Source organism: Phasianus colchicus, chromosome 2, assembly GCF_987193195.1.
Source record: "Phasianus colchicus chromosome 2, bPhaCol1.hap1.1, whole genome shotgun sequence".
Classification (NCBI taxonomy): Eukaryota; Metazoa; Chordata; class Aves; order Galliformes; family Phasianidae; genus Phasianus; species Phasianus colchicus.
In genome coordinates, this window is record NC_143437.1 from 30,057,846 (window position 1) to 30,082,561 (window position 24,716).

At 42.8% G+C, this 24,716-nt stretch overlaps 2 protein-coding genes across 3 annotated transcripts in view; one reads left to right on the forward strand and one right to left on the reverse strand.

Moving 5' to 3' along the window:
- RNF8 (ring finger protein 8) lies at positions 1–15,083 on the reverse strand. Of its 2 annotated transcripts, none has more exons than XM_031593980.2 (8): positions 14,924–15,083; positions 13,537–13,665; positions 11,257–11,997; positions 10,226–10,288; positions 8,144–8,233; positions 6,934–7,041; positions 5,547–5,758; positions 1–3,675 (listed from the first exon to the last, which is right to left on the reverse strand). In XM_031593980.2, exons 1-8 carry the CDS (start codon positions 15,011–15,013, stop codon positions 3,636–3,638), a joined length of 1,473 nt encoding a protein of 490 aa, XP_031449840.2. In that variant the 5' UTR covers positions 15,014–15,083; the 3' UTR covers positions 1–3,635. The 2 variants fall into 2 exon arrangements, with proteins under 2 accessions (XP_031449840.2, XP_031449850.2); XM_031593990.2 differs by having other exon boundaries at positions 7–3,675; positions 5,554–5,758; positions 14,924–15,081.
- The window catches only part of AARS2 (alanyl-tRNA synthetase 2, mitochondrial), a 16,547-nt gene continuing 6,912 nt past the window's right edge, over positions 15,082–24,716 (forward strand). Inside the window, exons 1-13 of the mRNA XM_031593967.2 lie at positions 15,082–15,337; positions 15,438–15,626; positions 15,908–16,053; positions 16,771–16,965; positions 17,490–17,634; positions 18,060–18,205; positions 18,486–18,594; positions 19,180–19,218; positions 19,956–20,067; positions 20,627–20,754; positions 21,485–21,638; positions 23,428–23,597; positions 24,592–24,705. Coding sequence (XP_031449827.2) covers positions 15,119–15,337; positions 15,438–15,626; positions 15,908–16,053; positions 16,771–16,965; positions 17,490–17,634; positions 18,060–18,205; positions 18,486–18,594; positions 19,180–19,218; positions 19,956–20,067; positions 20,627–20,754; positions 21,485–21,638; positions 23,428–23,597; positions 24,592–24,705 — 1,866 coding nt within the window. The 5' untranslated portion in view covers positions 15,082–15,118. The remainder of the gene's footprint in view (positions 15,338–15,437; positions 15,627–15,907; positions 16,054–16,770; positions 16,966–17,489; positions 17,635–18,059; positions 18,206–18,485; positions 18,595–19,179; positions 19,219–19,955; positions 20,068–20,626; positions 20,755–21,484; positions 21,639–23,427; positions 23,598–24,591; positions 24,706–24,716) is intronic.

Below are 24,716 nucleotides of genomic sequence, written 5' to 3' on the forward strand. Positions count from 1 at the left end.
CATTGGTATCTCCCTAATAAGACAATTTATAGCAATTCGTTTTATTCTTCTCCAAATCTATGTAAAAGATAAAGATTTGATTTTGTAAGGAAAGAAATTGCACTAGGCTTGCACTGTACTAGAAATTCATACCAGTCACCTGATTTTCCAAAACATAGGTGAGCTATATACAAATGCAGCATTTTTTTCAGTTTATGAATCCCAGAACAGTTTCCAGTGGGAGTAAAGACACTACCTTTAGAAACTGTATAACTGAACTTTTCTGAAAGAACAAAAGCAGTAGTATTTAAACTATTACCGATTTTGTTGGAGGTGGAAGGGGAACAGATGGAAAAAAATCACTGATATAACAAAGGTGTGCTTGACCTGCACATAAAGGCTTTTTGTGTTGCTTTCTTGCGTTGCAGAAACTGTTTCTCCACAGTACTGCAGTATTTCATTATCTTTACTTGAAACACTGGGAGAAAACAAGTGCTACCAGAATCTTCTTATAGCGATTTAAAATAATCTCATTACTTTTTATGCTAGTCACTGTGAACCTGGAAACGCAAACTACTCACTCTTTGAAATAGCTTTTGATGCATTAGTTGCCTCAGCTTTTTTATTTTTTTCAGAGAGAAAGAGAACTGGAGTTTCTTAAATCATTTGCATGAGGTCACATTTCTTAGCCTTCATAATCTTTGTTTTTCCAACTGGTCCAAATCCATCTTGTAGTGCAGTCCCTATCAAGCATAGCACTACTATGCTGGGGTCTTGTAAGTGCTGAATAGATTAGGAAACACCTACTGGTGCATATGACTTTTCTAACTTAAATGTTTGGATACATATCTTTGCAGCAGCATATTGTCTGAGTAATACCTCCCTTGTTCCATTCTCTGTAACTGCTACCTGACAGATATTTTCTGTGCAAAAGTTGAAAATTTTATGCTTGATCATAGCCAACTAGATGGCCAAAAAGGGAAACGTCTGCACTTTAGATCTTTTTATCACTGAAAACTCCTTTATGAAAGGCACTGAGCTTGAACAAAACTTCAAATAGTCTCACTTATTTTACCTTTCCTTCTTTATAAAGCTTCTTTATAAAGCAGTATCAGAAAGCACACAAAAATTTAAGATACCAGTTTAACTTGTCCTCTATAAAACAAAACAAAACAACAGTGTTTTAGTATGTTTTCTTCCTGACAAACAGGAGAGTGGAGTACCTTCATCACAGCTCAGTAGTTGGAACTCACTTCCATACGTACAGTCAAAAGCTCCGGATCAGATAAGAGTTCTCCCAAAGAACTTACAGAACTGGGAGGAAGGGTCTGCTTTTGTCAATGATATGCTTTTGCCAGTGAACAACACTGCTGCTTAGCCTCTCTCCTTGAACCTTTAGGTACCTATTGATAAACAGAAAAAAGTTTATTACTCCATGTGTATCTTGGTACACCTATTGGTAACAGTTTAAAAGAGTAAATATTCCACTTTTAATCATAGTGTGTCCCCTCTCATTAGAATATGAAGAATATCTCTGTATTCTAATGAAAATAGCACACTCTCAAAGCATACCAAAGAAGAACTCTATTACCAGAAGAATCATCCTTTTCTAATATATGCATAAACACCAACATAGGAAAATAAATGTATTTAGCAAAGTGAAACAGGGAAAATAAAAATGAAGTAAAAAAGCAAAGCAACATGGAAGAGGTACACAGTACAAGAATTCACAGTCCTAGGCAACCAGAACATTCTCCTCTTCAACAGGAACTCCTGTTCCAGCATCAGGGTATTTCATTGCTGTTTTCTGCAGCCCTCTTCTCTCAAGACATTCTAGAGAGCATGAATGTACAAAGGAAATTTTCAAGAGCCCATCTTTTAGAACACTAAAAGGACATAGGGAAAATTCAAGATGTAATAGCTCCTTCACCAGAGAAACCTCACATTAAGACTTTAAGAAAGTTGCCTGGCCCACACATCAGATAAAACTTTCCCTTGTTTAAGTCTTACCACTCAAATCTGCCAGAGTGCACTACTTTCTTAAGAAAGCATTATCATTTATGCACCTTTTTAATGGCATCTATCTTTAGTAGGAGAAAATAAAAGATACAATTGCATATTCTAAATTACTGTAAGATAGGCACTGCTAACACAGGCTTGAAGAGTTAGGACATCTTTTATCAATTCCTGCATACAGTGTTTCAAATAATTTTAAAACAGTCAAACTACTTACAGCCATGAAAACGTTAAGCAAAGTCATTAAAAAGAAACAATCTGGGTTTTCTCAATAAATTCAACGATAACTAGGAGAAAGACATTTATCTCAGTGCTTGCATCAAGGAAGACTAATGCACAGATGAATTTATATTTTCCTTCTTCAGCAAAATAAACACAGGAACAAAGAAAGTACGTACAAACAGCCAAATAAATATTACAAATGAGGGCTTCCCTCATCCTCCTCCAACAGTGACGTAACAGGCCCATGTAAAAGCTAAGTCAAAAACATATGCCACTGAAAATGGAATTTCATAGACAATTTCATATTATTTCATAGATGTGATAGGATGAGGCAAGACTTGCTTTGTCTTGGAGATGAACTCTGAGGGTAGCAAAGCCACAGCTCAGTAGCAATGTTTTGTAAACAACAGAACTAAGCAGTTACTTGTGGTTGCCTACAGATGCTGCTTAACTACCCTGTCAATAGTACATTTCATTCATTCAGGTAGTAGCAGTACTTAACAGAGGCCAAGATTCCTCTCTGCTGCTGACAAGAACTGAAAGTATTTGTGAAGTCACCGCTAGTAACTTCTGGATTTGCTGTTTCGCAGTTCTAAAACTCTTTATGCAGGGAACAAACCAAAGATGCTGTATGAAAAGAGCACAAACTAAGGAATTCAGGAAGATTTAATCTTCTCTATCCCCATCCAACAGAAAATGAATAACATCAACTGAACAAACAAGCCAGCAGCTCACCTTATTTTATATTTAAGCACTTAAGGCTGACATGGTCCACAACCCACCCTTTAACTTAATGGCCAGAAAGCCCTAGGATTACTCCAGCTGACATGAAATCAAGAGGAAAACCCCATATTGGGATGCTTTCTAATATCTTTCTCCTGTTAGCTGGTGCAAATGTCCAAGTTCTCAAATACCTTTTGATATGTTCCCTGCTGGATGAAATAGGGAAAATTGGTATACACATTTAAACGTGTCATTCACTCAGAAAACAGCAGTGACGCATTCAAGTATTTACACCACACTGAGTATGTAGGAAGTGATCCTGGAAACCTAGGTTTTATATGTCAACCATCTAGCATAATAGCAGTTTGTTCTCCCACAGTCCCAGTCTTGTTTGAGAGATCAAGCTTCTGTACATTCTCTTAAAAAATACGGTCGTTCTTCCACATGTTGCTAATTCTCAGCTCCAGTTCCAGCTTCTTCACAGAATCTCTCCTTCCAGATGCCCAGTCCGCTCAATCAGCAGTAGTAAACCAAACTCCATTAGACTGTTTCCGGTCAGCACGCAGGCAAACCAGCCTGCAGTTACAGTTTAGATAACGCAGTAGCTTCCATTATAATAAGAATCCTCCTCAGAGTCCTCACTGTCACAACTGCTGATTGACAAGATGGAATAGATGGAAGGAATGATGCTGCTGTCATTGTCTGTGGCTGGGTTCACCAACACATTCCGTTTCTCTGCATTCAAAACAGATATAAAAATTAGTATTAGTCCCTGTACCCTCAAATGGTCCCCCAAAAAACTATTTTTCTTTGATTCTTCTAGCCTCCCACTAACAGTTTGTATTAAGTCCTTCAAGCTACAGGGCACAGGAATTTTTTTGCTTCAATTTTCAGCATTAAAAGAACATTGTTTGTTGTTTTAAGTTTCTTATACGCCTCTTCATGTTAAAATAGCACAGATGAGGAAGAGACATTCTGGATCCCTTCAGTGGCACATAGTTGACAAAAGGCAGTGGTTAGTTATTACAACACCCTGCCAGGTAAAAAAAGAGTACGCAACAAAATGTGGTAAGGAACAAGTAATGGCTGTTCAGGACTCAAGGCCACATCAAAATCTCCACACATTTAAGAGCACTCGCTGTTATACTGGTGTCCATTGTACTAAAATTTATTCTCTGGCTGGGCTTTCCAAGTGCTACTTCCATCATTATTTCAATTTCAACTTATTTCTTCTTAGGAGTTCATGCTGAATTAGACACGTGGCTATCTCCATCTAAATCACAACATTTTCATCACTGAATGAGGAGATCACACAGAAACAATTCTTCCTTTCTGAAGTGCACCATGGTGAAGCTATATGATTTCCTACTACTAATCATTTTAACTAATTATAGCCTACATTCACGTGATAGATACTATTAGCCTATTTCCTTTTTGACTGAGCAAGCATGAAGATCGTATTTTCCAACACATGAAACCCAAAGTTTCATTGGAGTGCTGCTCCAATAAAGGCAGCACTTCATCTAATCAGCATCAGATACCTGATGAGACACTTCAATATTGCTACAGCATATTCTGAAGCAGCATGTATTATGTAAGAGCAGTATTAGTTCTGCAAAAGTGAAAGCAAATCAAGAAGCCATGCTGGACAACTTCCAGGCAGCATAGATTTCCCAAGGGAATCAGACTGGCTTGGTTAAATAGGTGATGATTTCAGATTAGAAATAACACTGTTTAGCCATGTCATTCTATGTCACCATGCAGAATATGAAATATTTCAAAAGCAGCTTTCATTAGGAAGGATTTCAAAAAGGCTTGACACATTGCAAAACAAAGGATCATGCACTCACATCTATGAGGGGGATAGCAGGACAATTATTTAAGGGAACACAACAGAAACTTGTTAAGGGGTAGCAAGAAGTTGTACATTTCAGCACCTAGATACCAGAATCAATTGCTCTAGAAACAACATTGGAAGATGTAAGCAGAAGAGGAATACCTCCATATTGGAGTTTTACTCACAGCCCATATGGTCATGCACAGTCTTTTAGCTATAACAATTTTTTGTTTTAAAACCACACAGATAAATTCCTTAAGAATTATTATGGAACTGTCATTTCAGCCATGCATTCACTTACATGACATATTCCCCAAATTCCCTTCAGAGGTTTCTACACAAATCTAGCATGCCAAAAATAATTCAGAGTTTATCATTAGGCATTGCTCTGCTGAGTTTTTGCAATGATGTAGTTGACAATTCAATCAAAAAGGTCAATTTTTTAAGGCCCAGGTTTTGCTCTTCTTTAGTGAACTCTTTAAAATCTTTTGGTAAGACCATTAGTATGTTTAAGTCTTCCAGATGGACTGTGAAATTCATACTGAAGTCTTTTTCCAAAGTTTTTTTTATTTTACTATGCAGTAAAGCTGGTTACACAGCATATCTTAAGATCATTTTCCCGTCTCAATTTGCTGATTCTACCAATAATGAATATTGTCCAGTATATCTGCTGCATTTGCTGAGCATCTCCTTAGTATATAGGTGCCAAAGAACGCTGTACAAAATAGATGAAATGAGAGATTGTACTCATCATGCCACATCCACCCACCTCTCACCTTTCCGCTCTCTGATCAGGGTCAGGCGATGCTCTTTCATTTCCACATCCAGATTTTCTACCATCCTGTCAATGCAGTTATCCAGCACCAGAGAGCGTGTCTTTGACTTAATCTCCTGCCTGCAGATAGGGCACTCCACTTTGCGTTTTGTCCACTCATCTATACAGTAGGAGCAGAAGCTGTGTGCACAGTTCAGAGTGACTGCCTGCGGAATTTAAGGGAGCATGAGAGCATGCTCACACAAGCATTGTAAAGAAAAAAACCTCACCAAAATCAGAAAATGTTAATCGAATACTTCCTACAAGGGAAGGCTGGGGAAGAAGCCCAAAGGCCGTTTCTTTAGCCTTTGGAGGGGCTGCACCTAAAACAACTCTCCCATGCCAGAGTACAGACAAGTTTACACATTAGTGGATTCACCATAATCATAGCAACCCCACAGCTAAGTCAGAAAAACTGACAGAACAAATGAATTGCATTATAACATCCCCAGGTCAAATTACAGAGTAACTCAGATAATTTAAAATAATATTCTGCATCTGTAATAAGAAACTAAAATTCTAACCAACTCCTAGGTCATTTTAAGAAGATTAACAGGTTTCCTACAGTAGAAACAAACTGAATTAAACCGAAATTGCAGTAAAACATAAACAGATAGAACAGTCTACATTTCAGGCATCATCTGCCTATTGCTTCTCAAATCAGTTTCTCTCTCTCAACTTTATGTGAACTACATGAACGGCTTAGAACTTGACAAACACTGCACCTTCCTTCCCTTACTAGCCTGTTCTTACATCTAACACTGAAGCTGCCCAACTCCAGTCACCTTGAAGCAAGGTCTACCATAGAATGACTGAGCAGGCTGCCAGCAGCACCTCAAGAGCACCAGGGGAAATTCTTTACAGAAAGACTGGTGAGGTGCTGGAACAGGCTGCCCAGAGAGGTTGTGGATGCCCTGTCCCTAGAGGTGTTCAAGGCCAGATTGGATGGGGCCCTGGGCAGCCCGGTCTGGTATTAAATGGGAAGGTTGGTGGCCCTGCATGTGGCAGGGGGTTGGAGAGTCATGATCCTTGAGGTCCCTTCCAACCCTGGCCATTCTGTGATTCTGTGAGTTCGAACACTAATAGCTCCTGCAAGCCTGAATGCATCTTGGGATTAAGCATTCATACCTATGCAAGGAGAGACATTAAAGCCAAATTTGTTGCCCAGAAGAATTTTTAGAGCAGACAGAATGGGTTTCTGAACCAACCCTTGCAAGTCATCTGTTGGGTCTGCTAAGTTACAGAAGTAAAGAAAAGAAAGCTTGACTGTTGCTTTAGCAGAACTAGAGAAAGCTTTTCAAGTCTCTTCTTTATTGGCAAAGCCACACTGGCTTAAACATACCTCAATGAAGTGCTCAGAACAGATTGTGCACTGCAGCTCATTCTCTAACACATCATTCATCTGATTCAATACTTCTTCTTTTTGGGCTCTCACCTTTTCCTTCTCCACCTATCAGGAAAACAAACACGGTCAGTAATGAACAACAAAGCTTGATGCAATAATGGTGGAATTGAATATGTGGAGGAAGGTAATACAAGTAGAAAATCATGCAGCTTTAAGTTTTTCCATGTCAATTCTGTGTTTGTTATGTACCCAAATTTGTAACCTCCCTCCTTTTTGTAGTTGCAGCAGTATTGAGAACATTCCTGTCCACTACAGAGTACAGCTTGCAAGAAAGAACAGCCATTACTAAAGACCCTTTCAGCCTAAAGAAACTACAAACCAGATCAGTCTTCTCAAAATCTCTTATAACCTCTTTTCGGCCTGAGTTTGGATGAAGTTAACACAATGGTTTGATGTCTAATGTAAAGAGCAAAACAAAGTAACTCAAATATTAGAAAAGTAAATAGAAAAGTAAAAATAATTACTTGCGATTAACTGACCAATATATTTTGCTGTTTAGGGTTAAATTAGCCTTCTAGGCATCTGCTACATCTTCTAAGAAGAACTATTCTTAAAGCAACAGTTGCAAAGATGACAGAAGAAAACAAAGCAAATAGCCAAAGGTATGAAACATCATAATTTCCAAGTGTAGAACATAACACAAGATCCCTTTAATTATCTTCCATTCATCAACATGACAGAGGCAGGAATAAACATGGCTTATCTCATTCATTATTAAAATTTCATGTTGTTTCAATCCTGTGCTCCCTTGTTTGACTGCTGGAACACAATGCAGTTCCTCTCAAGTCCATGCAAACTGAAAATCAAGCACCCACTTTTCCCATACAGTTTTTTATTTTTAAAGAATGGAATGGGTCTGCTGCTCCTGCACAACATGTTGTTCAGATGTCCTGTGCTTTCTGTTCCACGGAGAAAGAACTCTTTAATGCTACTTCACAAACAGAGCAGAGTGTATCTACTGATGATCCCTACCCCTACCCCCCACTCTTTCATATTTCCATGCAAATTCTGGAAATCTGAATCAGCTGCCAAAATACAAGAGCTTTTCACCACAGAAGGCAACAGACAGTCAAAGCAAATGTTAAACCATTTATTCTGCCACAGCATATCGTATTTCAGTTATGGAGAACTTGGTTTCATTCCTTACCTTGGTTTCCTCCAGTTCTTTATTCTTGGCTCGAATTATCTCCTCAAAATCTTTTTTACTACGGCTCAGTTCTTCCATCAGAGCATGATGCTGTAATGATACCATCCCAAAAATAAGAGTGTTATTATAAGCTACTCTATTAAATATACATGGCTCTAGAGGTTCAGCATACTCATTTCTCCTGTCTTCTCCTGAAAGAGCAACTCCCGTCTATATGAGCCAGGGTGCTAAGGCAGTTCACCCTGAACTTATACTTGCAATGTAGTGTCAGTTATTTATTATCTTCCCAGCAGCATGACACTTTTTATTTCCTCTCCTAAGTTACTCATTCTCATCTATCATGAGACAACTCCCTTCTTGCAGTGACACAAAGGGCATGTAAAATCCTGTAGTTTTACCAGATAAAAGAAAGAAGCATTAAACAAGAAATACATGCCATACAATAATGAATGAGGAGAAAAAAAGCATAAAGTCTACAGCAAAACTCACTACAGGACACAGCAGTAAAAATTAAAATTTGATAGTAAGTGGCAGGTTGCCCAAGGAGGTTGTGGATGCCCCATCCCTGGAGGCATTCAAGGCCAGGCTGGATGTGGCCCTGGGCAGCCTGGTCTAGTGGTTGGCAACCCTGCCAATGGCAGGGGGGTTGAAACAACCTGATCACTGTAGTCCTTTTCAACCTAGGCCATTCTATGATTCTATGCCATTTCAGAATGAACCTGCACACCAGATGGTACAAAAGCAACTTCTCTGAACAGAGCTTACTCAAACTACTGAAGTTCCCTATGGACAACCAAAGCAGCTGTATCTTGCGTACTCTGACTCTAATTGGAGTTGGAGCTTACACAATATTGGGCTCTACCAGAAACGATAGGCAGGACTGTCATAGGACATGGATCAGACAAGAAGAAAGGTTGTTCACATAATTATTTTTAAATATGTCTAAAACTTATTCATAAGCTCCATATGACTTGGTGGAAAGCTGCAGAGAGGAAAATGCCCAAAAGTACCACCTCAAAGTTTTCAATAATTAGCTGGATTTCTCCTGATTTTTTCTAGCTATAGCACTGAGGAAAATCTGCAAAGTAGTAGCAAACTACTACTTCATAACCAAGAGAAATACCTGCACAAGCAGCCATCACTCAAAAGGCTTTGGACTATTATTACAGCTTATGAATGTTCCACCAGACACAGCACATTCCAGGAACCACTCCACAATCATAAAATTAATGACGGGACATACTGGATGCATGTGTTTTTACATCTTTGCTCATCTAACTTGATTGTAAACATTCAAAGCAAAGATTGAGCCTCTGATATGGTGTGCAGTAGCACAGAAGTTCATAAAGAAAACTCAACACTACTCCAGTCACCTTCCAGTAATGCTGGATAACTGACTGCATGATTTCATTCCACTTTCAAAGCCTCACTTAAGAGGCCACACCATTTTGAAAGGCATTTTAAAATTCAGCCTAATGACTCCAATGGTTTGGCAATATCTGCAATTTACTTTACATTTCAGTTTGGTTGTCTGTTCACTATCTTGAGCGCATCCGTCACATCTGAGTATCACGGAATGTTTGACACACAAGCGTCATGAAAGCCTGTCAACATATGCAGCAGGGCTGGTTGAATCTCTTTTTGGATTAGCCTTCCAAAAGGAAAGGCCTTTCAGATAGAAAGCCTAGGAAAACTAAGCATGTGACAATCTCTTTCAAAAACATTCCTAACCAAAACTGATTCTTTTTCCTGTGGTTTAAAACTACCAAGACAACTTTCCCAGAACAGATAACCAGAGGATAAACCTCACAAAAACGTCCACCAGAATGTTGACCAGATTCAAATCGAATCACTACAGCTACTTAATACTTTCTAAAAGCACAGATTCTCGTGTTATCTGCTGGCAAATAGCAACTCCTAGAAAAGGAGGCCTGTCACTTTCTAACCATAATTTGATCTGCAGAAGATGAAGACCACTCCAAATGCTCTTCAGGCACAGTCCTAGTCTTCCACCAAGAGTGGAAGCAGTGAGATTTAAGTACACGAGTTCAATAGTTAGACCAAGTAGACTTAATTACTTGCCTCTTGCAGAACCTGGGCTAACTGCTCCTTCAGATTCTCTTCCCCATCTTGCCATTTCACTCCCTGAAAAAAAATCAAACACCAAAACTAGACATTTTTGCAGTAAGAAAGTTATTGGAGGAAGAAAAGCAAATACTTGAAGATAACACAGGAATGAAAAGAACTGTTTTGCATGTTTAGAGGATATACTTTAAGCAACAATACTGATTTTCAGCAAAACCTGAAAAGCCCCACTCTAGCGATTCATGTGTACTACTGAAATTACAGCTCTCATTTACTGTGAAGAGCTAAAGTGAATGTATCATTTACAGTTCCATACTTGGAACAATTCCATGTTACTCTAGCTCTGAAGACACTGCAACGTTGACAGAAGCCAGGAAGCTGGCAATAGCTTACACATGAGAAAAAGCTGCAGCTCTATCTTGCAACACATTTAAATAGGTCAGACAGAGTTACAGCTTCAGATGAACTTCCTTTTATCCTAAGCACACAACTCCAAACCTCCTGCACTTCTGATACAGTATCCTGCTTTTAGGAGCAGATTTTAAAGGAAGTAACTGACAAGTCATGTAGGTAACTCCCTGAAGAATTCTTCTTACTTCCTTTAAACCAGATTTCAAATAAAGTCAATCAGAAAGATAAGACTTGTAGCTTCCTATCTAAAAAAAGTTATCAACATACACATACTGCTTGAAGGCATTTGCAGATAGCAAGAAGAGACTATTTTTTTCCTGTAAAAACAAACAAACAAACAATAAAACAAAAGCATCAACAACAAAACCCTCTTTCCTCAAGCTCTGAGTTAAGAGAAAAAGGAAAACACTGATGCACTTGTTTGAAAAGAAAATGGATTCCCAAATGAATTTAGCATTAATTCAGAAAAAGCTGTATACTAGAAAAAATTCCCACTTAAGGTTAACACTTTTTAACTTGTCCTCTTTGTAACCACAGAGGGTCAGAGTTTTAATTTCAAAACTGAAAAAAAAATTAATCTCAAAACACACAGATTAAAATGATTACCACCATTATACCTCTAGCTTCTGCTTCTCTTTAGAGAATGTCCTCTCCAGCTCTTCCACCTGCTGCTGATGCTGTACTTGTTCTGTGCACAGCTTGTCCTGCAATTCTTGCAGCTCCTTTTCCATTGCTAGGATTGTCTTCTGAGCAGCCTTCCTGCGCTTCTGCTTTGCATTCAGAACTGCAGTCTGTTTCTCCTGCACTTTGACTTTTAACTTCTTTATATCTATGAGAGTTTTCCTCAGCTTTTCCAGGTCAGTCCATGACTGAGAAAGAACAGAGTGTTTCTGGTCCTCGTGAGCAACAGCCACAGCTTTCTCAGAGCAATCAGGGCTACCACGTACTGGACCCCCATCGTCCTCACTTGACCCAGGAGAGGGCAGCTTGACATCCGTCTTGTCTGTCAACTGTTTTGTCTCTCCTACTCTTCTCAATAGATTACTCAAAGGTTCACCATCACATGACACTCTGTCCCTTTTGGATCTGGAATTTGAAGGGCCTTCTGATCCAGATGTCTCCGATTCTTCCGAAGTAAATTTACGTTTAGCTCTTGAGCTCCTAGCTTTCCCCAGGTCACTCCTTTGGGCTAAAAAGGGTCTGATTTTCTCCCACTCCTCTTTAATTACTTCATACTCATATTCAGCAGCCTCTCTGTTTTCCAAAGGCACTCCCAGCTGGATACGGTCTCCTTCTGCTAAAGGATAGGTTTTTGAAGGATCCAGGCGCTGTTTATTAAGCCAAACTCCATTTAGACTCTGAATATAAACAAAGAATCAGCAAGATTCAATATACGGTTACAAAGTCATCTGCAAGTTATTTCTGGCAACTGTAAACATATCCAGTCTCTGCAGTATTGCAGTCAGAACAAGCCACCTCTTCAAATAAACCCTGCAATATCCAACTTAATGGCTCAATGCCCCATTTATTACAGTCAATGCCTTATATTATTTACCTTGTATTATTACCACATTGCAGATTTTTGTGTACAAGAACAAAATTAATATATGCACTTCTGCAGATGGAAAAGAATTAAGTTTAAGGGAAAGAAACTACCCAAAAGCTTCAGGGGAAATAAGAACTATCCAACTGAAAAATTCTGCAATACATCATTGACAAGAACAAAGAACATTGCAGTAATTATTCTTGACAAAGTCACCTGAAATCCAAGAAGAAACTAGAAAAGAAAAATGACCATAGCTTACACTGTTTAATGAAAGAAAAGAAATGAGACAGTTCTCATAAATACAAAGAAAATATAAACAAGGGAAAGGTTCTTCAAGAGATGATCTTCTAACCAGAAAACCATGCGGGGTTTTTTTTGTTTGTTTGTATTTTTAATTAAGCACTAGCTCAAGAAACTGTTTTTAGAAACAGAGAAACAGAGCTGTGCTCAAGATGAACTGCAGAATCATGAGCAACTGACATATCTCAAAGAGATTCAACAAAACAACTTCACAAAAATGGTAGCAGTGATTACATTGAGGTATTAATAGCTAATCTACTATAGATATTTCCAATCATACACAGTAAAATTTCAAAATTATACAATTACTCCAGCACAGCCTTGTTTAAGAGTAATTTTAACAGCAGCCAATCCCTTCCTTTTTGGCTTATCTGTTGTTGACCTAAACATCCTTCAAGATTTTATGACGAACTGAATGTTTTTTTGCTGTGCTAGTGCTATTTTAAGCAAGTTACTGATTCCACGTGATTTCAGCACGACTGAGAAAGTGCAGAGTTCATGATTAAAAAAAGAAAACATCACCACTGAAAAAGACAGATCTAGCTGAAGACTCTGATCTCAACACTTTTTCTACATTCTAATCAGGACGACTTTAACTAGAATATATTTGAAGACAATGCAAAGCGTGCTTTTTTTTTCTGACAACAGATTCTCATTGTAGTTGGTTATAATCAAAGTAATTTTGTCACTGCAGCATCAGTGTATCTTTTTCCTAGCAGTACAAGAACATTTATCTTTTTGAATGCTACTAAATTATTTATTTTAAATTAGAGAACAAAGCAAGTTCGCAGGATGCAAAGTGCTCTGTGTAGGACTGTAATTGCCTGAAAATGCTAGACCAAGGGATAAATCCACATACAGAAAGCAATAAGGCCTGTATCCCAACTGCAGCAGACTGAAGCTTCCTGCTACAAGTGCACAACAGACATAATGTGCTTCCACGAACCTTCCGTCATATTTACACCATATTATAATCAAAGATCATACGTTGCTTCATGCCAATCAAGGCATTCTCTACAGTGAAACTAAGAGTAAAAGTCAGTCTCTGTACCTTATTATCCTTAACAGTCCACTGTCCTTCTGCATTTTGCTGGAAAACACAGTGCTTACGAGAAATCATCAAGGGACAGGTTTTTGACACCAGCTGGTACGTGAGATCTAATCCCCGGCCTACAGTTACCTAAAAATAAGGATGTTGAAACAAAAATCAGCAAGACAATAAATAGAAGTCATATGAGCTGAATATACACACAGCAGAAATCTATCTTGATTAGCATCTTATAGCTATTTCCCAATGGTTCAGGATGGTGTGTTGCTTTGTTAACTGGTCTTTTTTTGTTTGTTTGTTTTGCTTTAAATTCAAGAGTAACTAAAAAATGAAGTTTGAAGCACTCTCTCTCTCTGATAAAGATTTGATTGCTGCAAGACAGGTTACAGCCTCGGTCTCACAGAAAATTCTCTCAGCAGCAAAGCTGCTCAAAGTAGCTCTCACTCCATCCATGCCTTACCTCATTCATATCCTAACTAACCAGTATTTCTTCAAACCAGTGCAATACTGTAGGTCTCAAATTTATGTCTAACCCTCTTCTTTAGCTAACAGCATCTGTACAACTCTCTGTAAACAGGAAAGACACGGGACAAAAATAGCGCAGAAAACTCTCATTAAAAAAAAAAAAAAGCATATGCAATTGTTCCCTTAAAACATGATACCCAAGCTACGTGCTGCTTATAACCAGTCTGAAACTAAGCTAAGTAATCTGATCAGAATTCAACAGCATCTTCTGCAAGAAGCAGGCATAAGGGCATGGTACAGTTTCATAGCAGCTTATTAAATCCGATCTAATTGCAGGCTGCCGTTTAAAGCACAGCTCTATCCTCCCTCTCTCCTGTGAAAGATCACAGACAGCCGAGCGCTGCAGCAAAGACAGCTTCACCTCAGCGAGATTCTCCATGCAATTCACACAGCCTGTGCTGCAAGTCTGGCACATTCCATACTCAGCAACGTGCACATGTTGCTGAGCGTGTGTGCAACACCTCCCGGCTCCAAACCCACCCGAGAACGCTTTTCCCTACGTCCTGCTGAGATATGATGGAAGCAGATGCAAAGCATCACTTAAGTGACTGAGGCACAAAAATCTTACAGGCCGTACAGCGCTAACCCCGGTAAGCGAGGCCTTCTTCCCCTTACGCTACAGTACCACAAACAGCTTTTGTCAGATGCGAGGTGACGTTAAGGACCGTAACAGCGAGGTATGCAGGAATTTAAACTTCAGATCCCGATTTCCCCCCGCCTCCCACGTTACCCGCACTGAAAGCAGCCGGCCCGGCCCCGGCTTTTCCCTCGTTTCACCACCGGGCTCCACCACGCCCGCTCTAGACTCTAGAAGGCCTCCTCCCCGACCTCTCCACAGAAGGGCCGCCTCCCGCGCCCCGCTGACCTGCGTGCCGGCCTCCAGCAGCAGCCAGCCGCCGCCCGCCCCGACCCTCCGCAGGCACCAGGCCGGCCGCGATGCCCCGCACGCCGCCATGCCGCCCTCGGCCCGCAGCGGGTTGGGCTCCCGGCGCTCCTCCGCCGTCCCGTCGGCCCCCGCTTCTGCCGGAAGTCGCCGCGCCGACTTCCGCCCTCGGCCAACATGGCAGCGGCCGGTCCGCTGCGCCTCCCGCTGCTTGCGGTGCGGAGGTCCTGGCCCCGCTGCCCCCGTCGCGGTGCTGCCTGCCCGTCCGCGGGACAAGTCCGCGCCGCCTTCCTCCGCTTCTTTGAGGAGAAGCACGGCCACCGCTGCCTGCCCTCCGCCCCCGTGCGGCCCCGCGGCGACCCGACCCTCCTATTCGTCAACTCGGGCATGAATCAGGTGCGGACCCAGCCCTTCCCGGATTCTCTCCCCGCATGTGCTCCGCATGAGCGTGGGTAGCAGCCGGCGATAGCAGGTGTCTCTTTCCCATGCTCTCTAGTTCAAACCCGTTTTCCTGGGCACGGCACATCCCCGCAGCGAGCTGGCGCAGCAGCGGCGGGTGGTGAACAGCCAGAAATGCGTGCGTGCTGGGGGGAAGCACAACGACCTGGAGGACGTGGGCCGTGACACCTACCACCATACCTTCTTCGAGATGCTGGGGAACTGGTCCTTCGGGGATTACTTCAAGGTGAGGTGGCAAGAGCAAGTCCTCACCTGGGGGACGTGCAGGCCTTTTCTTAGAGCATCGCAGCTGTACTGTGATACCAACACTTCACTCTGTCATGGGTGCTACAGCTCCTAACTTTGTGGTGTGAAGCTGAGGGGGGTCAGGTGCTGTGCTGAATCACTGCAAGTGCTTACAGAGAGCTAGAGCTAAACTTGCTTCTTTGGTGCCTGTCATTTTGAAGAACCCCCTTTTCTCACTCCACTCTGTATTCTTATGCTTCCTCTGCGTCCCTGTCTGCTCAGGAGGAGGCATGTAGCATGGCCTGGGAGCTCCTGACAGAGGTCTACAAGATCCCAAAGGATCGTCTCTATGTCACATATTTTGGCGGAGACTCTTCACTGGGGCTGAGCGCAGATGAGGAGTGCAGGGACGTATGGCTCAGCTTGGGGTAAGCATGCTAAAGAAAGGGGCTCTGAGCAGCAGATACTGACATCCCAAGTCTCTATAGTCTCTCATTTGCTCTTTAATTGGTGGAAAACAGTCTTCGACTCATTTAGTTTTTTCTCCCTTTGGGTTACTAAAAGTTGGACTCTTCATTCTCTACGTCGTTTTACCTTTAAGCTGCTGCTCAGGTGCAGTTGGTCAGTGGCTGTGTGCCTCAGGCTTTCTAACCTGGATGCAGTGTGCTAAAGATGTCTGTGATCCTTTACTTCTTCTCCACAAGGAGTTGTGCAGTCTGCATTCTGCTAGCAATTACTGCTTTAATGTGAAGATAAAGCCACTGCAGTTCGAGAGTTTGTTATAGGTTGTTTGGGCCCAAGGCAGCCAGCTCACTGCTATTTGTAATGGTCAGTCTTGTTCCTCATGTCATGGCTCTGGTGCAATTCTTTCCAAGGAGAAAAGTGGCTCTGTGAACCTAGTGGCACATCTGTCTCCATCAGCAGGAGCCAGGCTGGTTTTGCTAGCAGTTCTTAGGACTGACTAGGGTCCTCTCTGTTTTGATACAGCTTTTTGCGAACAGAAGCAAACAAGTCCTAATGCATTTGAATTCTGAGTTTGTAGTAGTCAGGGTGGATCTATCCTTTTAATTTTCCTCATGATATAGTCTAATGTGTGCTTTGCATGCACGCACCAACATTGCCACTTCTGTTGTTTGCCTTTCCAGAGTGCCTGCCAGCCATGTGCTGCCTTTCCCAATGAAGGACAACTTCTGGGAGATGGGTGACACGGGTCCCTGCGGTCCTTGCACAGAGATTCACTATGACCATGTGGGTGGTGGTAGAAATGCTTCAGCACTGGTGAACCAGGGGAGCCCTGATGTAGTGGAGATATGGAACCTGGTCTTCATGCAGTATAGCAGGTACCAGGAATCTCCTCTGAACTCCAGTGCCTTTCTCTGTTACATGCTATCTGAATTATGCGTGTATACCTTTAGGTACCTCACTGCTTTCCAGGAGGTGGCAGTAGAGGAGCAAGAGAGAAGCTGGGAGGATGTGTCCACTGAGACTCGTCCTCCTTAGCTTTTATCCACTCCTCCTTTAAATTATTTTGTCTACCTCCCTCACTGCTGCATCCCAGAGATCAGGTCTGAGCAGTGCAGAGAAACTTGCAGGGTGAGAAGACTGCTGTTTAGAAAAACCCTTTTTCCATCCATTGCAAAATATCCTGATGATCTGATAACCAGAGCCTGGCTACCAGTCAGTGCTGAGGCAGGTTGCTGTTAGTCTTGTCCCTGAGTTATCATCTGTTGGATTACCTGCTGTTTCTATCCCTTGTCGCTCCCTTATCACACTCCCATCCTCTGCAACTCAAGTACATCTTGTCTTTGCCAAGAACTGACTGGTGCTTTTCTTCTGCCTTTTATTTTTCCTAACTTGCTGACAGAGAGGTGGAGGGGAATTTGCTTCCCTTGCCTCAGCACCATGTGGATACAGGAATGGGCTTAGAAAGGCTGGTGACGGTTCTGCAGAACAAACGATCCAACTATGACACAGATCTCTTCACTCCCATCTTGGATGCCATTCATAAGGTGATCCTGTTTAGAGTCACAGCTAAGTAAAAGCTCTTCTGGAGCAAGCTATTTGCCTCGTGCTATACTACAGCCTTGTCTTCTTTACACAGTATTGTGAGACAGAAGGTATGTCTGGCCAGACCCCAGACAGGGAAGCTCAGGGTAAATTCCACACTGGAAATCCACTAATATAGCAGCATTGATAATCCACTTTTAATTCAAAGTGTCTTAGATTTCTTAGGGCCAGGACATTGGCTGACCTGTCTTAGGTACAAAGCTTTTGGTCTCTAATGTTCTGGAAGGATTTAATCAATTTGTCTTAGATTCACAGAGTAGTTGAGAAGCATGATGTCAAGTGTAACTGGCTGCATGTTGCATTTGAACTTTTCCTTCTACAGCCTTTCCATTCTGCTGATCTGTGGTCTCCTCACTTTCTCTTTCAGGGCTGTGGGGGGCCCAGATACCAAGGTCTGGTTGGGAATGCTGATGTTGGGCATGTGGATATGGCCTACCGTGTGGTGGCAGATCACGTGCGGACATTGTGTGTGTGCATCACTGATGGCATCTATCCGGGCTTCTCTGGAGCGGAGTAAGGATATGTGGAAACAGCATAGTTTCCAATAGGGAAATTAGGTCCAGAAGGGAATGTGAGCCAGGGGAAAGATGCTAATGTGGACCAAAGATATAGAGAGATTCATGTGAGTGCCTGAAAGAGGTTCAGACCTGTATTTCATCCTTGGATTAAGTATAGAGTATGTGGAGCAGCCAACCTTTGGTAGTTAGGCCAGGCCAAAGAGGGATTGCACTGGATTGTGGGTGCTGGGCAGAGATGCTCACATGGTGTTTGGGGAATTCTGCCCTGCTTTCAGACTGGTGCTGCGTCGGATTCTGCGCAGGGCTATTCGCTTTTGTTCCGAAGTCCTTCATGCTCCACGTGGACTCTTGGCCTCCCTCGTGCCTACTGTAGTGGAAGTGCTGGTAAGTAAGAACTACCGCCTTAGGGAAGACATGTATCAGACATTCTCTTCAGCTCCATGTCTGTACCCTGTACACTGTCAGGAGACAACATTGGCCAGAACGGAGTACCAGGAAGGTGTATCTGGTACCATGCATTGCAACAGTAAACATCTCTTGTCTATGGATCATTTGTGATGAGGAACTGTGCTATTGTAACTAATGATACAGTCAGCCCAAATAAGCATAAATATATGCAAGTACGCACTTGTTTCCTGAGGGCGGCAGTTTCCAAGCTGTCACATCTGGTTAAAGCTTTCTGAGATTGGTCTCCGTGATTACTAACAACATCCTAAAGGACAGTGCTTTCTGCCCATTCTGAACCGATGTGTTTGCTGTGCAAGGGTTAGCTGAGTAGAGTTATGGGGAGATAGCCAGGAGACAGCAGTTGTAAGTATGGGTGTGACTCCCACTGTGATACTGTCTCTGAGGAACCGGGCTCCGTTCATTCTCAGCTTCATGAAAGACCTCTGTAATCTTTGTGACATTGTTTGAGATCCCCCAAGGAAGTTGCTGAGGTTGGTGTTATCTCTGATACTCACTCTACAGGGAGATGCCTATCCAGAGTTGAGGAAGAATGCAGACCAGGTAAGCAATGCAGAAGCCCTGGAAAAAAAACCTCCCTCTCTCATGGACTTTGTAAGGCACTATTCTCAGAGGCAGAAGCCAGCCCTTTCACAGATCTTAGCTGGAGGATTTTGCATAGCCTGCTCCATAGCGGGGTTCTCATGTATAGGCTGGGATGTGTTGGGATCATGTCTGCATTGTGGGCACTGCCTGGGCTTGAGAAGTATATCTAGTGGACTTTGCTGTGGGAGCTCTATTAGATCATTAACAGGGACTCCTTGTTCTGATAAAAGGCAGCTGTTGCTCTGAAAAAGCTAGGGCAGCTATTTTGTTGAATGCAAGTACAGTCTGTTCTAGCCTGAGTACCCTTTGTCCAAAGTGGCTTGGGGATTTAAGGCTAGTCCCTGCTTCCTTCTGCTGACAGCAGCTCTGAAAGGCAATTTCTCTGTCTGTTTCAGCCATGCAATTTTAATTGGGTCATAGATAACAAATGTGTAACAGGGAACATTTGTCAGCATCCATCTCATTCCAGGTGGATGGTAAGTATTATCAGGGATGATGATAGGAGAAACAATGACTTTAATAGTGCGTCAGAGACACAAAATAATGGGTGCTGGTTCAAGCAGACAGCACACATTAGACATCCACTTGATTGCTTTGAGCTGTCTCTAACAGTGAACCCAGAGGTGGCAGGGCTGAGCTGAGCTGGAGAGCTTCCTGTGATGTTATGGTTATCCCTTCTTCTGTTCTTTGGGTAGGTTATGGATATCATCAATGAGAATGAAGTTGCTTTTCTGTCCTCCCTTGAGCGTGGGAGGCGCATCATTGAGCGGACAGTGCAGCAGATGAAGCCTTCTGCAAGTTTCCCAGGTAAGCCTCCTACCTCAGCCAAGTTGCACTTAAAGATGGTTTGATCCAGGTCACTGCAAGGATTGTGGTCAAAACTGTAGCTACCCTCCTCTGTGTGCTTTTGATGACATTCCAGCCCTGGGCATTTCAGAACCAAATTTAAAAGCAGATATTGCTCCCTTCTCTAGACTGCAGTTGTTTCCTAGTACATCATTCCCACAACGAACCAGGCACTGGGAAAGTTAGAAACTCTCTTTGCTGCTTTATTTATTGATTAACTGGATTCTTTCAAGACACAGCTGAAAAGAGGTGCTCACTGCACAACCATAGGAGCTGCCTGCTTGGATGTGCTGCACTGAATATTGGCAGAGATGTGGCTATGCGGCTCTGTTTGTACTCAGTCCCATACTAAAAACTGTGTGGCTTCTCTGCCCTTTCTCATTATCAGTGCATTTGCACACAGCACACGTGAACCCAGTTACAAAGGCACACATCAGATTGGTCCCACTCAAGCAACTTTGGAGATGCCTTTACCTCCCATGTTCATGCATACTTCATATTCTTCATTTCTGCCCTGCAGCTGAAGTAGCCTGGTCTCTCTATGGGAATTTGGGGTTCCCCCTGGATCTGATTGACTTGATGCTTGAAGAAAAGGGAATCCGTTTGGATTTAGCTGCTTTTAATGAGTTTGTTCTAGAGGATGCTAAGGTAAGAGAGATGCTCTTCATGAGGATAATTCAGAGCCTAGCCTCTCCTGTGTGCCCAGAGTCAAAATTCCTGTCGCTACTGAGGCTTCTTAGATGCACCACAGGGTTATGCCCCTTTTCCCTGAAGGAGAAGTGAATCTGAAGCAGCAGTTGGGTCCCACTGCTCTTGCCTGTAGTTGTAGAACTGGGAAGTATTTGCTGGTGATTCTTTTCATGTGAGTATCAGTGTTTTACGATATTGGCTGGAATGGAGGTTGTCACAGAATTACATACGTTAGGGGCAACCTCTTGCAGTCATGCAGTTCAACACCCCCAAAGCAGAGCCAGCTTGGACTGCCCAAACAGCAAGTGATTTATGAAGAGTTTATATAACCCCCTCAAGTTCTGTAGTGCTGGAAGATTTGTACTGCCTGCCCTGTACAGTAATTAGATCAAGGCCTCACTGTTCTGAGCTTAAATGGCCTCGAAGTTTCACAGCTACACAGCAAGCTGTGCAGGTTGTGTTATGTTAGCTGTTGCTTATGGCTTGCCTCAAGGCTAGCAAAGAGTTGTATTGAGTGCTTGTTGGGCTGGAAGGGACAGGTTGGTTTAGCAGTAGCCTGCATCAGCACAGAACTATGTTAGCCTTTCCCAGGAAGATGGCAGAAGCTGCTTCTAGCCTTAAAGCTCCAATTACTCGTTTGTATTTCCCCAGCTACCTTGCATCTAACTTTGCCTTTACTCTGCTGCAGCGGAAGGCTCGTGGCCCACAAGAAGGACGACAGCTGGAAGGCACTGTTGTGCACCTCGATGTGCACTCTCTGGCTGAGCTACAGAAAGACAACATACCTGCTACTGATGACTCTCCAAAATACTCCTACAAGCTTGGGCAGCATGGGCAGTACGGTAAGTGTCAAGGTCCCGTGTGTTGGGCAAACCCTGCCTAAGGGAGCAGGAATCCCTCATGGCCCTGCTGTTACTATCTGTACGTGCAGGAGAATACATACTTCATAGTTCAAACCCATCCACCTTTCTGCTGTATTTTTTCTTGGCCCTTGTAACTTTTCTCAAAGTAGCTGCTGTTATTATTCCTGGGCTGGTAATAAGGCTGTGAGAAATGGGTTGGTCTTACCATGCAATGCTGAGTCAGTGACTGTTGATTTCTGCTAAAGATGAGTCCGTCCCCAGCAATCAGGCTTCTGGGTTGAGTGCTGTGAGAAATGAAGATTATGCAAGGTGTTTTGGTAGGTGCTTAAAGCTGTGCACTTGTTATTTGCGTGGCAGGCCACTAGATGCCAGTGCAGACTCTTTATCTTTTGGGATAACTGGGACTGCTGATGCTCCAGGGAAAGCATAAAGCTGAACCACAGAGAGTGAGAGGTGATGTGGCTGTCGAAGCAATTAGAGATAGCTGTGTACAGCCTGTTATCCAGTGTACTGATGACAACCCACATCAAGCAAAACGTGAGGTAGTTCATTCTATAAAGCAAGTGTGTAGCTCAAACTAGACAAACTACAGAGAGAGCACAGTGGAGGAAAAATGAAGACACTGGCTGAATTTACTAAGCTAGCACTATCTTGCTTCGTCAGTCACTGAATCATGGAATAATTCAGGGTGGAGGGAATCTCACAATGTCCAGTCTCTTGGTCTGAGGAGGATCGGCTTCACCCTCAGAACAGGTTGCTTGGGGTCTTCTTTGATTAGGCTTTCAGTATCTTTAAGGATGGAGATCCCACTGCTTCTCTGGTCCTTGTTCCATTTTTTTTTTAAATCACTCTTAGTGTGAAAGGTTTTTTCCTTATGTACAGTCAGAATTCCTTGCACTCTAGCTGTTGTCTCACAAATGCACATACAGCAGGTCAAGGAAAATGATTATTCACTTCTAACTGCGTGTTTGTACAGCCCAGCAGGTAGCAGTCTTCCTTTCCTGCTAGGGCACCCTACTGACTTGTGTTCAGTTTGCCCTTGAAAAGCCCAAGGTTGTTCTCAGTCCATTTCTTTTGACTGCCAAGATCTCTCTGAAAAGCATCCTTAGTATATCAGTCAGTCTCACCAATTGTTGCCAGACACAAGCAGAATAAGCATACATCCCATCCTATCATAGACAGTCATTAATGAACATGTTAAAAGGTGTTGGCCATAATTTCAGCCTCCGGGTAACTCTGCTAATATCAGTTGGACTTCAGAATATTGAGCAACTTTTTCTGGGGCCCAGCTGTCCAGCCAGTTATACACTTGCCTTATGGCCCACCTGCCCAGTCCATATCTCCTGAGTTTGATTTCAAGGATGCTATGAGAGAGTACCTTGTCTGATCAAGGAAGATGACCTCCCTGGTCCATCAAGCCAGTTTTCTCCTTGCAGAAGGCTGTCAGGTTGTCCAGGCATGCAGTATAACACAATGCAGGCATGTCCACCATTTCTTTCTCTCTTGAGCTCATGTGAACCTAGATTGGGTGTCCCTGAGTGGTTATCTGCTTTACAGTGGTAGAGTTAGGGATGACTTGATTCTGAATAGCAGATCCCTTGTCCTTTTGGCCAATAGTTGTTCCTCTCTGATTAAGTCAAAGGAAAGTGCTATCTTTCATTATAGACCGTACGTTGGCAGGGATGGCACAGAGAAATGGTGCCTCCTTTCATGGTGTGATCTGACAGGGTGCTCGCACTGATTGCTGCCGTCTTCTTCCCCTTGGCAGAGTTCAGCCCGTGCCAGGCCACCATCCTGATGCTGTACAGAGATCAGTCTCTTCAGAAGGAGGTCGGGGCAGGGCAGCACTGTGGCGTCATCTTGGACAGGACTAACTTTTATGCAGAGCAGGGTGGGCAAGACTCTGATCAAGGTTACCTCATACGCTTAGGACAGCAGGTGAGACACTTTGCTGGTGGAACCCAAGGTTTCCTAGATACTGAGGCCAGACAGAGTTCTCCAAGTGATGGGCCATTTTACTGTCTTAATTTGCAAGCTGCTAACTCTTGACAGTTTCCTTGTCCTTGCCTCGGGGTTGATGGGCTAGGGAAGAAACAGCAGTAATCTCACAGAAGTGGGTCTACTGCTCTGGTTGTCTCTCTCTCAGTTCTTTACAATTTCTTCTTGCTGTGAAAGTCTTGGAAGTATTCCTAGGTTTCCCTTCAATGTGTAGCACTCTGAACAGCTAGGGCAGCAATGCAAAGAGAATGCAATTAATAATCAGAGAGTCTGTGAGAAGAGTAACTGGTTTCTGGCCAGCCCTAGAGAACTGCAGGTAGTGCCCAACCGAAGACACATTAGAAAATCTGTTATTTCTCTGAAAAGCATTAGGGAGGAATCTACTTCTGAAGCAAGTTTGGTTGGTTTCTTTTACCCTGCCAGAGGAAGGGCTTTGGCCCTATTTATGTGGGATGCAGTATTTCTTCCCTCCTGCATTCCAGCTCTTAAGAATCACCTTTGGGCACTATTGCTGCCTTTTCAGCCTTACAGAATGCAATAAGCACATCTTCCTAAGCTGAAGGGGGGGATTGAGTTCCTCTTGCCAGCCTGATGAGGCAGAAGTGACACCTTGGATGTCTGGGACATTTGCCTTGGCAGCTGCTGTCCATTTTCTCTTGGGCAAACATCCCTGTTAGGAAAATTCATTAGCACAGTTGGTGTGGCTGCCTCTACACTGCAGACTGGCAGCCTCAATATGTGCAGTGATTGGATGGATGCAGGGAAGAGATGAGGCACTCTGGTTATGTTGGTTTGTCCCTGCTTTTCCCATCCTATTCCTGTCTCTTTGGAACTAATAAGAGTTATGTTTCCCAGTAGGATCAAACAGGCATCTAGCACAGGTTATTGGATGTTCTCTGTGTCCTAACTCACTTTTCTGTTTCTCTTTGCTCAGGACATACTCTTCCCTGTAGAGTCAGTTCGTCTCTGTGGTGGTTACGTGATCCATGAAGTCACTGCTGTAGAAACCCTGCGTGTTGGAGACCAAGTGCAGCTCTTTGTGGATGAGGTAATCTTAAC